Here is a 13,595-nt window from a genome sequence, read left to right as displayed (position 1 = left end):
CTCCTCGATACCCATGTTTTAGAAGGGACATGCAACGACGCTGAATCATACTTCGCTATACATAGTTTTTGCGGGCAGAGCGGGCGACTTGATTTTGGTTGGCGAGGCGTTGCTTGCAGCGGAAAGGACGTTTGTTTGTTGGGGTGGGAAAAGGAAACGATTTATCTTCAGCGGGGCGAAGGGGGGCAAAAGGTCATTTGAAACGTACACACGGTTTGGGGCGGGCGGCTGGCGGACAGGCTCTGACGGCGATGGTGGGGTTTTTCTGCGACATGCTTTGCACGACTCTGAGACTCGGCAGAAATGAAGCAAAAGGGTTTTCCATGCAACGCGGGGCAGCTCTTAACTCTATTTGCACGGGGTGGATGCAGATATATTTGTTTCGTGTTTCACACGGCGCGGGCTTGCGCTCGCTCGCTACGTGTCTGCGGGCTGGCCAGCGGATGGCCATTGAGCAACACCTATCATGAGAGCCGCACAACGCAACGGACTTGCGGAGGTCCGTTGACCGCAGGGGCGCAGGCGGGATGTCCATAAGCTGTTGGTCGCCTGTCGATCAGCGTGACGGCGGGGGCCGAGTCTGAAACGGCTGCGAGAGCTTCTGCTGGCGGTGGGCGCGGCCCAAGATAGAAGCCCCTGGTCACTGCGTACCGTCGCCCGCTTCCGACGGCAGGCAGGCCACCGCGCTGCCGCCGCCCGTAGGAAGCACGACCCATCCACCGCCCTCTAAGACGACTCACGAGAGCGCGAGCTGCAGTCAGCGCGCGCATGCCGTCGTCTTCCCGCGCGCATCCAACATCCCAGCTTCGCCTCCGCCTGCCCCTCCGTCCCGCGACCGCCAGCATGCCCATCCAGCGCGCGCTCCCCTTTTGTGCCTGATCCGCGCTGCTCGTCTCCGAGTCGGCGAGGTTGCAACCGCGTGGTAGCACACCCTGGATCGCTGGCCCATTACGCTACGCTGTTTCACCAATCCGCACGCCTGCAGCTCCACCGTGACATAAGCCGTGCTTCGAATGCGCCTCGCGCGCCCGCAGCATTGAGTCCCGCTCTCCCCAAGACCCCATCTCCCACACCCCGAGCATTCCTGAACCGAGGCCTGTTTCGCCATGGCTCCCTCCCCAGCCCAAGCGCCGCGCCGGCCGTGGGAAGACGAAGACGCCTCGACTCTGGGCCATGAAGGCGACGACGAGTCCGACGACGCGCACGCCCTCGACCGCGCCCCGGTCCACCCCATTGCCTGCATGCAGGGCGCCTTCGAAGAGTCGATCATAGAGGCCGAGGAGGCTGAGCAGGAGAAGGTCAAGCCCAAACGGGCCGGCGGCGCGAAAGCCCGCCGCCAGCGCATGCTGGAGGAGGACGACTACAACGAGTCGTACAACGCCCAGTGGAGGAAGAAGCCCAGCGCCAAGTACCACCCGCTATGGAAGCTGGTCGCCCAGATCTCGTTCGGCGTGCACCTGCTCAACCAGCAGCTGGCCAAGAGCGACGAGGAGGTGTCGCGCATCCTCAAGACGCACGTGCAGGAGGTCGACCAGTTCCTGGAGAAGACGACCGAGGACTTCGACCTCGCTCTGGCCGACATTCAGGAGCGCATCAATCATCTCAAGCTGCCGCTGGAGCACGTCAACATCTTCGACATGATGCTGGACGACAGGCAGTTTCGCACCTCGATCATCGAGGGCAACGAGAAAATCGAGAAAATCGTCGAGCGCACCGCTCGCGCCATGAACGATTCTCTGGTCGACGTGGAGAAGGGTATGGAGGCGACGGAAGAGCTTTCGCGCTACTTGGTTCGCATTGGCGCCCACTGGACGGAAGGTGATGAAGAACTGATGGACATATACATGGCCATGTGTGGAAACTCGGAAGGTTGGCTCGAATGTTTGAGGATCCTGCAGACGAAAGGAAGCGAACTCGGGGTCGCTCTGGTGCAGCTGGGCAGCATTCTTAATGAGATGACGAAGAGGGCGGGCGTTGCAAGTAGGAGAAGTATCGTAAGTCGCGGTGAGCCAGAGACGGTTATGCACCTGTTGACTAATTGGGATCTTCAGATTGCACATCGGACACCAGATGCTGATTCACGGCCTGGCTCGCGATCAACCTCGAGGTCGACGCCGCGGTCTGTCTCAAGACAGAGCTCGAGACCGCGGCTGGCCAGTCCGCCGGATTCTGCTTGGGCGTCGCCTCGAGGCACGCCCTTGCCAGGCGACAAGCCTCTGCCTCGCGCCCCAGACTCACTGAGTCCTGCGGTCGCCGGGGCTCTCCACAGGTCACAGTCCCGGCCTCCGCAGAAGCATCACACTGTTCCTTTAGAGCAGAGATTTGAGCATCCCAGGCCGCCACCGCGGAGCCCAGCGGAATCGAGTAATTCCATGCTGAGCCCCACCGTCCAGCAGAAGGAGAGGAGGAGACAGCCTAGGACCCCGGAGCCGCGGCTGGAGACGCCGATTCCGCCTGAATGGGCAAGTAGAGGAACCACGCCGGACGGTTCCAGGGCGACCACGCCCAACTCCAGATCGCCTGCTCGCTCGCCTGCCCGATCACCCGCCCGTTCACCTGCTCGCTCACCTGCGCGTACACCTGCACAGTCCGAATCCCACCGCCCAGCTCCTGCACCCGCATCTGTTCCTGCCCGGCCTCACAACACGTCGTCTGTGAAGACTCCCAGCAATCTTCGTAAGCGACTGTCGATCCGCGGTAGCCGAGAGAAGCCAAGTTCACCTATGGTAGATTCAGCATACTCTTCTGGCACGCCATCCTCAAGATCCTCTGATAACGAGAGGAAGGCGACCATTTCCCCCACTCCTGGAAAAGACGCATCGTCTAGGCCGGGAACTGGTCAGCGCAATCCTTCCGGACACAAGTTCGGGCTCTTCCCACCCTCTTCACCGACTACGCCTGCACTGTCCATTAGATCTGGCATTACCGGAAGCACACTCTCTAAAACAAATACCCTCAACACGAATGACTCACGGCCGAGTACGGCTGTCACACGCCCCAGCACTTCTGCCTCTAATTACAGCACTGGCTCTGGCATTAAGCGAAGGTCGAGTCTGGCGGGTCTTCGTAACATTTTCCGCCGAAAACACTCGGCAAACAAACTCGGGCCGACGTTGGAGTCCGAAGCAGAATAATGCGTGCACAGCATTCACACACCATGGAGGCGTTCATTTATTTTTTCTTCATTGTTTTTATTTCGATACCCCTTCTCATACTGGGCTTCCACACTGGTGCCCATTGTTCTCATTGTCAGCGTTTCGAAACCGTACCGGTAACGAATGTCTATGAACATATTTTCGCAGACGATCATCTTTGGAATCTTTTAATTCTTTGGCTTGCATAGTAAGTTTCCTAGAAAGGGTGTCTGAGTGCTTCTGGTTGCCTCCTTTTCGGGTCTTTGTTCAGAAACATGCATAGCATCGGAAGAGCACGCAGTTCGAAAGAGCATTGTATCAGCATAGGTCCGCAATGGGCTGGGACACATTGTAGGTCCGAATGCATCAAAAAATGGGTTTTGTAGTTTCAAGCACTTTGGCCGTCCAGAAAGTGATGGTGCTATCTGCGCAGCGGAGGGGTCGTTGCCGTCCCTTCCTACCTTGTTCGCTACATGCTGAGCCTTCCTTGTTCGGGATCGCGGCAGAATTATTCTGTCGATCTTTGCACCACCGCCGTCCTTCTTGCTTTCATAGTTTACCTTTATGCGATTGCCTTGCGCTCGTCGCTGCCGACAGGCAACGTGACAAATGCCACGCATCGCGCTTGCTCTTTCCACGCTCTGCAAACCGTGGTAGAGCTCTTGCGTCTTGCTTGATTTCCGCCGTCTTCCTTTCACCTCACCCCTCTTCTTTCGCTCACTTCCATCACGTATTTTGTCGGGGCGGCTTTGGCCTCGGTTTGGATACCTCCGATCAGTTGGCCACAATGCCACTCACGGAGCTGGACCCTAACATCAGCGGCCGGCTGAGCCGTGCCTCTAACATGTCGTCAGGCTCGAGAGGTACGCGGAGATCGACTCAGCCACAGTCCGACTTGCTCTCGACCGGTGTCATGAACATGCTTCGAACCTCGACCGAGCTCGGAGACATTGGCGGCGTGTCTAGCGGAATTCCGAGCGGCTCGTCCTTTGGGAAGCCTGCAAGGGCGTCACAGGTGTCTCGACCAGCCCATCGCCGCCGCAGCAACAACAACCACACCTCACGTGTTTCTCTCGGCTCCAACCAGACGCAAACTACGAACGGCATTTCCAGCAAGCATCGATCTCGCCCTTCGACTTCTTCCGTCCCTCACAAGTCCATTACAAACAGCCTTAATGTTCCTCAGTTCCTGCCAGATACGGTATCGCCCACCATGATGAACCTGCCAGGCACATCCCCTCTGGTTCCTCCGGCGCGCCTCTCCAAAGAAGGGCGGTCGTACTCCTTGACAAACCACTATGTCCCCCCGCAGAAGTTGTCCGCGCCGCGATCGTTTGCCAGCCTCAGGCACCCCGAGCCTGTCCAGAGGCCACGCTCCCCCTATCGGTACCCCACTCGCCTCAAGCGTCCGGGCTATCGTTCTCCTTCTCCCGCGATGAGCGATGTCACCAGCGGTCCGCCGAGGCGGTACCAGGGCCAGTCATCTTTGACGAGAATCAGAACATCGCCTGTCTCGCCGTTGCTGCCGTACGAGATGACTTCTGCACCTTTTCCGCCGGCTTTCCACAAGTCTGCTCAGAGCTCAACATCGCCGGTCTCGCCTTTGCCTCCCCATGAGATGGAGCAGATTCTCTATTACAGCCAGCTCAATAGATCGACGCCGGCTTTCTCGCACGGCCCTTACACGGCGTCTGAAGTGGCATTGCGTCGTCCGATGGGTCCGAATGGGTCCACCCCGATGCTAAGACCCACCGCAAGAAGGTCCATCACTTCGCTGACAAACGGTACTGACTCTGATGCTCTTTCGTCTGGACCACCTTCCTTGGGACCTCAGACCCCCAGAGTCAGTCACTCTGCTGAGGTCATGATCCAACAGGCTGCTTCACCTCTTGCTGGGGCAGATACTCTCAGCGGTACCGGTGATGACGAGACTGATCAAGCCCTAGAGTACTACGACTACAGTGAGCATTTTGAGAGCATTCAGAAAGAGCCACCGGTCGCTGAGACCGCCATGGTTGCTCCAGGTGGTTTTGTGAACCACATGAAGTCTATTCTTGGAGAAGACGAGGACGCTGGCCAGCCCCCACAAATGATTTACAGTCCACATACCCCTAGCCCTGATCTTCTTCCGGATGTCGCCGAACTAGAAGGCTCGCCTGTTGAGCCTCCCAAGCCAGAACCTGTGGAGCTGCCGGTGCCTTCTCCGATTCCCAGGAGGATCACCCGAGAGATGATCCTTTCAGTCATTGAACCCTCATCTACGGCTAATGAGACCACTACAACTCTGACTTTGGATGTCAAAATTCCCATGGAAATGGATTCCAAGGTTGAAACGAGGACGAATCATTCTCCAAGTCCTCCACCAAGTCCAGCGCGGAGCAAATCGTCTACATCTGCAGATTCAATGTCTACTGCTCAAGAGGAGCAAGAAGACATTGAATTGGCGAATGATGAGCAAGAAGACGCGTTCCCAATGAGTGACTTGAAGACGGGCGTCGAAGAATCAGTACGGGAGTCAAAGGTCAGCTTAGCAGCTCGATTTTCGATTTCGGTGGCACAAGACTCTGTCGAATCCACGGACACTCTCTCGATCGAAGATGCGGTAGATACGGAACCACAGGTGAAATTGGAGATCCCAAGCGAGTCTTCACAGGAGACGCCAAAATCAACAGAGAAGTCCCCTGTAGCACCCAGTTCGCTGTTGAAAAGCCTTAGTCCTGCAGCTGTGTCAGCAAGGGCCAAGTCCATGTTTTTGACACCGAAGCAATCAGCCGTGGACGTCAAGGCGAGGATCTCCGCTCCAAACCTTGGTACCCATTCACCTGGGCCAAGTCCTCTCGGGCTTCCTGAAGAAGCTACTGACCTGTCTCTTCTTCCGTCGGCAAACAACTCGCACCTCTGCGTTCAGAAGGACCCTCTCGAAGTGACGACGCCTATTCAGCTCAAGCCTCAGCAGGAAGAGCTGGCTCCGGTGTTTGAGACGCCGTTAGCTACACCTATCACCTTTACGACAGACGAGTCTACCCCGGGAAGCGCAACTGTCCAGTCAACAAGCACACACTCCGTTCCAGCCCGATCCTACAGCTCACGCGAGAGCGCCAACACAACTACGCACTTGGTCTGGCCCGTGAGGAAGACGTCCATGCAGTCGTTCGAGCCGAACGAGGAGCATCCTCCACGCAATTCAAGTTCTTTAGCCAGCAATACCATTGCACAGGACCTGAGACTATCCAATCCTCCGAGGTACCCGAGCCAGTTGTCCGATGTGAAGGAAGAATCCTGCGAAGAAAGTTGCTCGGACCTTAGCAAACGGCCCTCTACACGAGTATCCTCGAACAGGATCTCCACTAACTTCAAATTCCCTCTCTCGCGTGTTGTTGACGAAGACACGAGCTCATCAGATCTTGATAGAAGGACATCGGCGAGCTTCAAGATTCCCGTGGCTCGAGGTTCCGTTGCTTCTGCGCAAGGCACTTCCCTTGACTCGTTCTTCGTAGCTCGAGCGTCATCTGTGAGAGCATCGAATACTTCTGTCTTCAAGTCGCCAAAGCGTGGGACGCTTGCGGATACCCGTTTGATCCCTTCTATGCATTTCAGCCAGATGGACTTGGTCGAAAAGCTGCATGATGCGTTTGGCGATCGGTCTACGCTATCTTTGGATGGAGCTCCTGTCGAAATCAAGCCTGATTTTCTTGACACGGAAGTGTCTCTTGGGCCCATCAGGGAGAAGTACCGGAGTTTCTTTGCCAGTCTGGATGAGACTGGCCACCGTCCTGACTTTCGCCCAAAGACCCCGGAAACCGTGGATCAGGAGCCCGTTGAAGTAAAGGATGAAGTGGAAGACGGCAAGCCCGAGGTCAATCCACCTATCATCGTTGAGCCGGCCCGGTCGGACGCAATGTCAATAACCTCGAAGCCATCCACTGTGTCCAAGACTAGACCTTACTCACCTGAAGAATTCGTCACCGAGGTGGAAAAGCTGCAGATTCCGTCGGTAGCTGGCTTGACCCAGCGCCTCTCCGAACTACTTCCATCCCTCAGGAGATATAGCAGCTCTGAAGCAGTGAACGAAGCGATACAGGACGGCCAAGATATCGAGAAAATCATCGAAGATCCGGAACTCAAGTCGGACGTCGATGAAATCCGCCACTTGGGAGACCGACCCGGCCTTTTGAACAACATGAGATCATGTTGCCGTTTGAGAGCGATGCCCGGCAGGACAACGTTGGTGCTTGTCGATGATGACGTCTATGAAGAACTCACGCAAAGAACCAAGGGCAATCAAAATGACAAGAACATCCCGGGACCACGGGTGGAGGAGGTCAAGGATAGCGACAGCAGCAACAAATCGTTCAAAAGCGCAAGGGAAAGGAAAGATTCTGTCTCAACAGCGGATGATCTCAAGATCAGCCAGCCTTCCTTGGCGGAGCTTGAGGCCCCGGTACCCGCTCATATTCGTCAAAAGTCAACGACTAGCGCTACTTCTGATGTGCAGAGTCCTCCGGCAGCGCCTGAAGAAGCAAAGCCATGGGACATAAGCATGAAGTTCCCTTGGAACGAGAGCACCACGGGGATCGATATTACATTTCCAGTGAAGGCTCACGTACGGGCCCGCTCAACTGCATCTCGCCCTTCGAAATTGAGGGTGCACTCTCCAGCTTCTTCTGAGTACTCGACGGCTACAGACGGCCAAGGTAGAAAGGGTTCTGGGGAAAGGCAGAACATCACCCCGGAGAGCACTGAGACTCATGACACTTTCAAGCACAGCCGCAAAGGCAGTCACCGTCCCTGTGCGAGCGTCATGGGCTCCGTCACGCGGAAACTCGGACTCACTATGGGACTCGATGGAACCATTCGCACAAGCGTCTCTCTGGACGAATTTGCCCATGACCCTGGAGACCGCTATCCTACGAGTGGGCTCACACCGCCGTCGCGGTTCAACCTTGACGATGTTCGGAGCTTCTTCTCGGACGATAGCTCGCAAACCCGGCGTGGAGGCACCTTCCGCAAGCGTCTCACTCAGCTGAGGTCGAAGATTGGACCTCCAGCGACTCTGTCTCGCGCACATTCGGCCGTGGAGTCTCGCACGGCTGAGCGCGCTGCAGGCGCCTCATCCGAGGGTGAAAGTTCCACAGGTAACACGACGGACTCTCGGGTTGGTGCAGGGGGAAGTGTCCAGACATACGATGGTGCGACCGGCATGCCCAAGTCTGAATTCCGTACCAAACGCTTCTTCGACAGGATCAAAAGCATGTGGTTCCGCAGCGGAGAGTTCTTCAAGAGCATCGGAGCAAAGAAGAAGATTGAGAGACAGGAAGCCCGAGCATGGCTGCAGGATTCGGACGTCAATATGACCACGCCGGTTTCCTAGACTTGACGATGGAGCTCCCGTTGAACGACGTCCCTGCCAAGTCCGGTCAACTTGTTGAACGAGCTCCCTCAACGACTCTTCCCTCCTGTTGCGACGTTGCACAATTGCGCATGTTGCTGGCTACATCCGTTTTCTGAAGTCGTCCATTTCGCTATCCAGTACCACCTAATCGAGCATTTCCGGAAGAGCTGAGGGGATTTTCACATGGTAGGAACGGCTTCTTCCGGAAGCCATCGACGGCAGCCCCTTGATTCCAGACGTTTTGAGTTGGGACTTGCCACTTCCGGCTCTGCCATGGCTTTATGGGTCACGCTGGTTGTGCTAATTATACTTCTACTCGACCATGTCCTCCTTTCTCAGTTTAGTGTGCGCCGGACGGGTATTCGACGGAAGTCGGGGGTGTGTCTGGTATGTGGGGCATGTTCTAGACTTTGCATGGGGCTGTTATTTTCTTTTTTGTGCGTGCGCGGGGAATGCAGCAGAAATGTCTGGTTGCGAGCGCGGGAAGGATGACGGGAGGACTAGTGTGCGGGACAATCAGGGGCAAGCCCCCCGTAGCTTTTGACGTTTGGTATGTTTGAGATGGCAGGCCTTATAGGTGTGCAGATTAGCATGACGGCAGATTAGTAAAAAAAAATTGTTTATATTTTACTATGAGCGGGTTATGATAGGGATTCATGACGCCGCATCGAAGTGGTGCAGCCTCGGCCGCACTCCTTTCCTGCGTTCCACTGACTGGGTTCCTTGAGGTTCTCTGCGGAAACGCGTCCGTTTCACTTCTTTCCCTGTCCCTTTAAGGTCTTAGCCGTTTTCGGCGATGGGTTCCGTGCGACAGCATGACGCATGGTGATGGGAGCGTCAGCATTGACCTTACTTTTCCCCAACAGTCTGCATTAATAAAAAATTCGTAGCGCTTCGAATTAGGCAGGGTGGAGAGCTGAAAACGTGTAGAGATAAGACTTCTTTTGGTGTAGGGTGTTGCCTTTGGATTTTCTCGGACATGTGATGGCTGTGATTCGTTCTTAAAGGCTCCACATCTTCCCTCTTACGGCAATTGTATGATTCTATGCCGAAGCTTGTCTATTTCCTTTCACTTCGTTTCTTTGGGTGAATTGGATTTCGTATCCTTTTTTACAAGCAGCAAGCAGTTCAATGGACTGGCCTGCAAGGAAGCTTTTTCGATTCTCCGCACTGTCTCACTCCACGTGGTGACGGCGCCTGACACACCGGATCGCAGAAGGTAAAACCTAAAGCATAAGCAAAAAAAAGAAAAATTCAAAAAAAGAAAATAGAGAACGGATCCGGCCTTTTGTCTCAAGACGCCTTTCCGATATTTAATTTTTTACTTCACCAAGAAAAAAATAAATTGTTTCCCTTATCTTTCTTCTTCCTAAAGAGAGTAAGAAGGGGGGAGGCAAGGATTTCGTTTTCATTTCCTTTCCTTTCTTTTTTTCATTTTGTCATTCATCGTTGGATTCGGATAGTTGCATGGACGACAACGATAACGACGATCACCACCACATCATCGAGGCCGAACAATCCCTTTTGTGCCGACTGGTCGCCATCGGGATCTTCGTAGCGCGTTGGTTCCCGGTCCTCGCTTTCGGCGAACAGAGCACGACCACGACGACGACGGCTACCGCCACCAGCTCTGGTGTGGTGTCGACGCACGTCCTCGTCGCCGTGGAGGTGGTGTGTGCGCTGGAGTGTTGGGTTTGCTGGAGAGAACGACGTGTGGCGGCAGGGTTGTTCGGTTGAAGAGGAGGAGGCTTGTTAGTAAGAAGGGCGAAAGGGGAACTGTGCAGGCGTTGGGGAAAACCACGTGGTTGGCTGCGTGAGGGGTTATCGTGGTGCAGAAAGATTCGGGGCGACCATTCAAACGAGTGGTGTGGAAGAGAGACAGGAGGTTTCGGGATCGAAGGGGAATTGTGGGATTGCCGGGGCTGAGAGGTGAGTACGTTTTTCTTCTTTTTTTCGTGGCGATGACGATGCTTGATGATGCGGTGTTCCTCGTTCGCAAGTCTGACGATCTGACGTGAGGGAGGACGTGACAGGGGTCCGAGGTGCTACGCGCAATACGAGTGGAGTTGGCGTGGCGGAGTAGCGGAGTACAGACAGCAAAGACGACCAGGTGCTATTGGATTGCACTGCATTTGGTAAAATCCCCAGGGCCTGCAGACGCGTATAATCATCGGTACCCCGCCCGGCCTGACAGGAAGACGCCTGAAAGAGAGTGTGCATTCGCCTTTTAACCGACCCCGACGCCATCCTTCTGGGTGGACGGACGCCACACTGTCAGACTCTAGCTTTCTACGTATCAGGATTTGGATTTTGCTCCTCTTCTGACAGGATCGACAAGGCTGCAGCTTGTAGCTTCGGTAGGGAGATCGAAGCATTCTCCGCTCGGACATCGGGGAAGAGTAAAGCAAGAGCAAGGATACCATCGCATACTTACTGCACGTCGCACCGACCAACCCTCTGCCTTATCAATTGGCACCCTATACGACCTTCTTCTGCAGAATTGTGAAGAGGAAAAAAAAAGAAACAAAAATGGCAGATTCACCAATCAGCCCCACGACCAAATCCCCTGGCTCTGCATCATCTCCGTCATCATCGAACCACCTCTTCTCCCGCTTCCGCCTCACCAACCCATTCGCTTCTTCGGAAACGGCAACCACAGATGGGAACTCTCGCCGCAAGAGCAGCACCGCGCTGCCCGGTGTCACGAGCCCTGACAGCCCGACGTTCAAGATGAGCAGCACCAATGGCGGCAACAAGAGCGGCAATGGGAGCAGGTTGCCGTGGAGAAAGGACAGCGTTCCTGTTAATCCTATTACTCCTCCCGCCACCTCTGCTTCGCATTCTTCGAACAACGCCTCAACGACGAACTTGCCGCTGATGACTGAAGACATTTCCAACTCTGCGACGGCCGGGGCCGAGGTTGGTGGGTTTGCCCGGACGGTCAAGCGGACAGCGTCGGCCGGGAGTCTGGGGAAGATCTTCAGCGACCGCTTCGGGGCGAGCAAGGGGAGCGGGCAGTCGACGTGGCAGAAGGCGAGGAAGAGGTTCAGCGCGGGCAGTGCGGATGATACTCGCCAGGACGAAGACGCCAGCCGCGGCAACAGCAGGCCGGCCAGCTCGGCGAGCGGCCGCTTGAGCAGGAGCAACGCCATGCACGGCCGCGGACACGGCGGCGGGAGGAAGAGCAGCTGGAGGGGCAGCTGGGGGAGCAGCGCTGCTTCGGCTTCCACGGACAAGAATAACAACAACAACAGCCACATCTCGTTCTCAAACACGGATGTCACGGACGGAGCCGTTGCGAATCCCGACGCGTGCGGGCCGCACAAGGGGTTCCGTCGGCGCAAGACGTCGACGACGCTTCACGGGCTCATGGGCGGGAAGGGGCGGGGCCTAGGGTTGGGCAGTTCGGCGCTCGCCATGACGCCTACGGGAAGTGCGGAGGATGGCGGCGAAGACAGGCAGCAGCGGCCCAATACGCTTGACGGCGTCTTCACGAACAGCATCGCCGCCGACGCCGGCGGCACAACAGCAGTCGCGCTGAACGACGGAACTCCCGCGCGCAAGAAGAGCAGCAGCGTCTCCAACGCCGCCGACTCGCTGGCCCGCCGCATCAAAATCCACCGCCTCAAGCGCAGCTCCTCGCTAGACGCCAAGCTGTTCCTTGGTGGCAGCAGCAACGGGGAGAGCAGCAACAACAACGGAAGCAGCAGCAACGCCAACAACAACAGCAGCAGCACCACCAGCGGCCGCCCCCGCAGCAAGTCCGAAAGCGCCAGCGCCCTGCTCGCCACGCCGGCGAAGCTCATCAAGTACAGGCCGTTCCTGTCCATAGCCAGCGGCGGCAGCAAAGGCGGCGGCAGCAACAACCACAGCACCAGCATCGCCAACAACGCCCACCCGAACGCCTCCACAACAGCCCTCCGCCGCCCCTCGCGCACGCCGTCCTCCGAGTCCGGCTTCGACCTGTCCGTCTCCGGCATCGAGACGCACGGCTTGCTGAGCAGCAGCCCCAGCGGCGGCGGCGGCATCGGCATTGGCATCGAGCCTTCCACTTCCACCTCCGCCGGCGCGACGAGCCCCGGCCTGTCGGGCCCGACGCTGCTGCTGCCCGACACCGACAGCGACGAGCATCACCCCCAGGCCGAGACGGCGCCGGCCGCCGCCGCTTCGTCCAGCGCCGAGAGCAGCCGCTCGCGCAGCAGCTGGAGCCGGCTGTCGCTGCGGATCAAGCGGACGAGGAGCAATGCGAGCGGCGCGGCCGACTCGGCGGCGGGCAGCAGGGCGCCGACGCTGCCCGAGCTGCCGCCGAGCGAGAACTACCTGCTCGGCGAATTTTCGATCCCGGAGTTCGAGCACGTTGAGGGGGCGGACGGAGAGATCGAGTGGGTGGAGAAGGGGACGGGGAGGGTGGTGCAGACGATTGGGAAGCAGACCGGGACGAGGAGGCAGGATGCGGACGCTATAAGGAGGGTCGTGGAGAACCGGAGGAAGATCGTGGTGGCTAGCGACCGCGCGGAGGAGGAGGAGGGGCGGTCTTCGCGGTCCGCTGCGGCGGATGGGGAGCAGGCGAAGAGAACGGAGATTTGGGTCGAGGAGGTCAAGAGGGAGCAGGCGGCGGACCCGGCAGAAGCAAAGGCGGGAGCGGAGTTGAGTAAGGAGGTGGCAAGCGAGGCAGTGGCCAAAGACGTGGAGTCGGGTGCATCTGTGAGGGAAGTGGATGGTGGGCCGAGTGGTAGTGCAGGAGACGGAGTGCCGGTCATCCGCTCCCCTTCACCGAGGAGCCTTACTCCGAAGCCTACTCCCGCGCAGCTTGCTGCTGCGCACGAGATCACGGCCAGAGGCCGGGCCATGCTAGTAGAGCCGGGAAAGAGACACGACAGGATCATTCCGTCACAGGGCTCGTCGGTCTACTCGACCCAAGACACCTCGCCATTGACGCCGCCAACATCTTCCGGCACGCCGATTCCCCAGGATAACGACTACGCCAAGGATATCGAGACCGAGATTGTCGACGACCGATGGGTGGATTACGGACCATTGAACGAGGTAAGATTGCTATAGGGCCGGGT

At 57.1% G+C, this 13,595-nt stretch overlaps 3 protein-coding genes across 3 annotated transcripts; all 3 read left to right on the top strand.

Moving 5' to 3' along the window:
- Positions 1 to 1,106: 1,106 nt before the first annotated feature.
- Positions 1,107 to 2,658, top strand: LTHEOB_4972 (uncharacterized protein; the record flags this gene model as incomplete). The annotated part of the gene is made up of 3 exons (XM_035514065.1): positions 1,107 to 1,994; positions 2,052 to 2,466; positions 2,516 to 2,658. 3 exons carry the CDS (start codon positions 1,107 to 1,109, stop codon positions 2,656 to 2,658), a joined length of 1,446 nt encoding a protein of 481 aa, XP_035374414.1.
- Positions 2,659 to 3,921: 1,263 nt separating this feature from the next.
- LTHEOB_4971 (uncharacterized protein) lies at positions 3,922 to 8,505 on the top strand (the record flags this gene model as incomplete). The annotated part of the gene is made up of 1 exon (XM_035514064.1): positions 3,922 to 8,505. One exon carries the CDS (start codon positions 3,922 to 3,924, stop codon positions 8,503 to 8,505), a length of 4,584 nt encoding a protein of 1,527 aa, XP_035374413.1.
- Positions 8,506 to 11,403: 2,898 nt separating this feature from the next.
- On the top strand, positions 11,404 to 13,587 carry LTHEOB_4970 (uncharacterized protein; the record flags this gene model as incomplete). The annotated part of the gene is made up of 1 exon (XM_035514063.1): positions 11,404 to 13,587. One exon carries the CDS (start codon positions 11,404 to 11,406, stop codon positions 13,585 to 13,587), a length of 2,184 nt encoding a protein of 727 aa, XP_035374412.1.
- Positions 13,588 to 13,595: the final 8 nt, after the last annotated feature.

This window comes from Lasiodiplodia theobromae, assembly GCF_012971845.1.
Source record: "Lasiodiplodia theobromae strain AM2As chromosome Unknown scaffold_13, whole genome shotgun sequence".
Classification (NCBI taxonomy): Eukaryota; Fungi; Ascomycota; class Dothideomycetes; order Botryosphaeriales; family Botryosphaeriaceae; genus Lasiodiplodia; species Lasiodiplodia theobromae.
The sequence above is the reverse complement of the archived record's forward strand: the minus strand, read 5'-3'. Positions and strand labels throughout refer to the sequence as shown.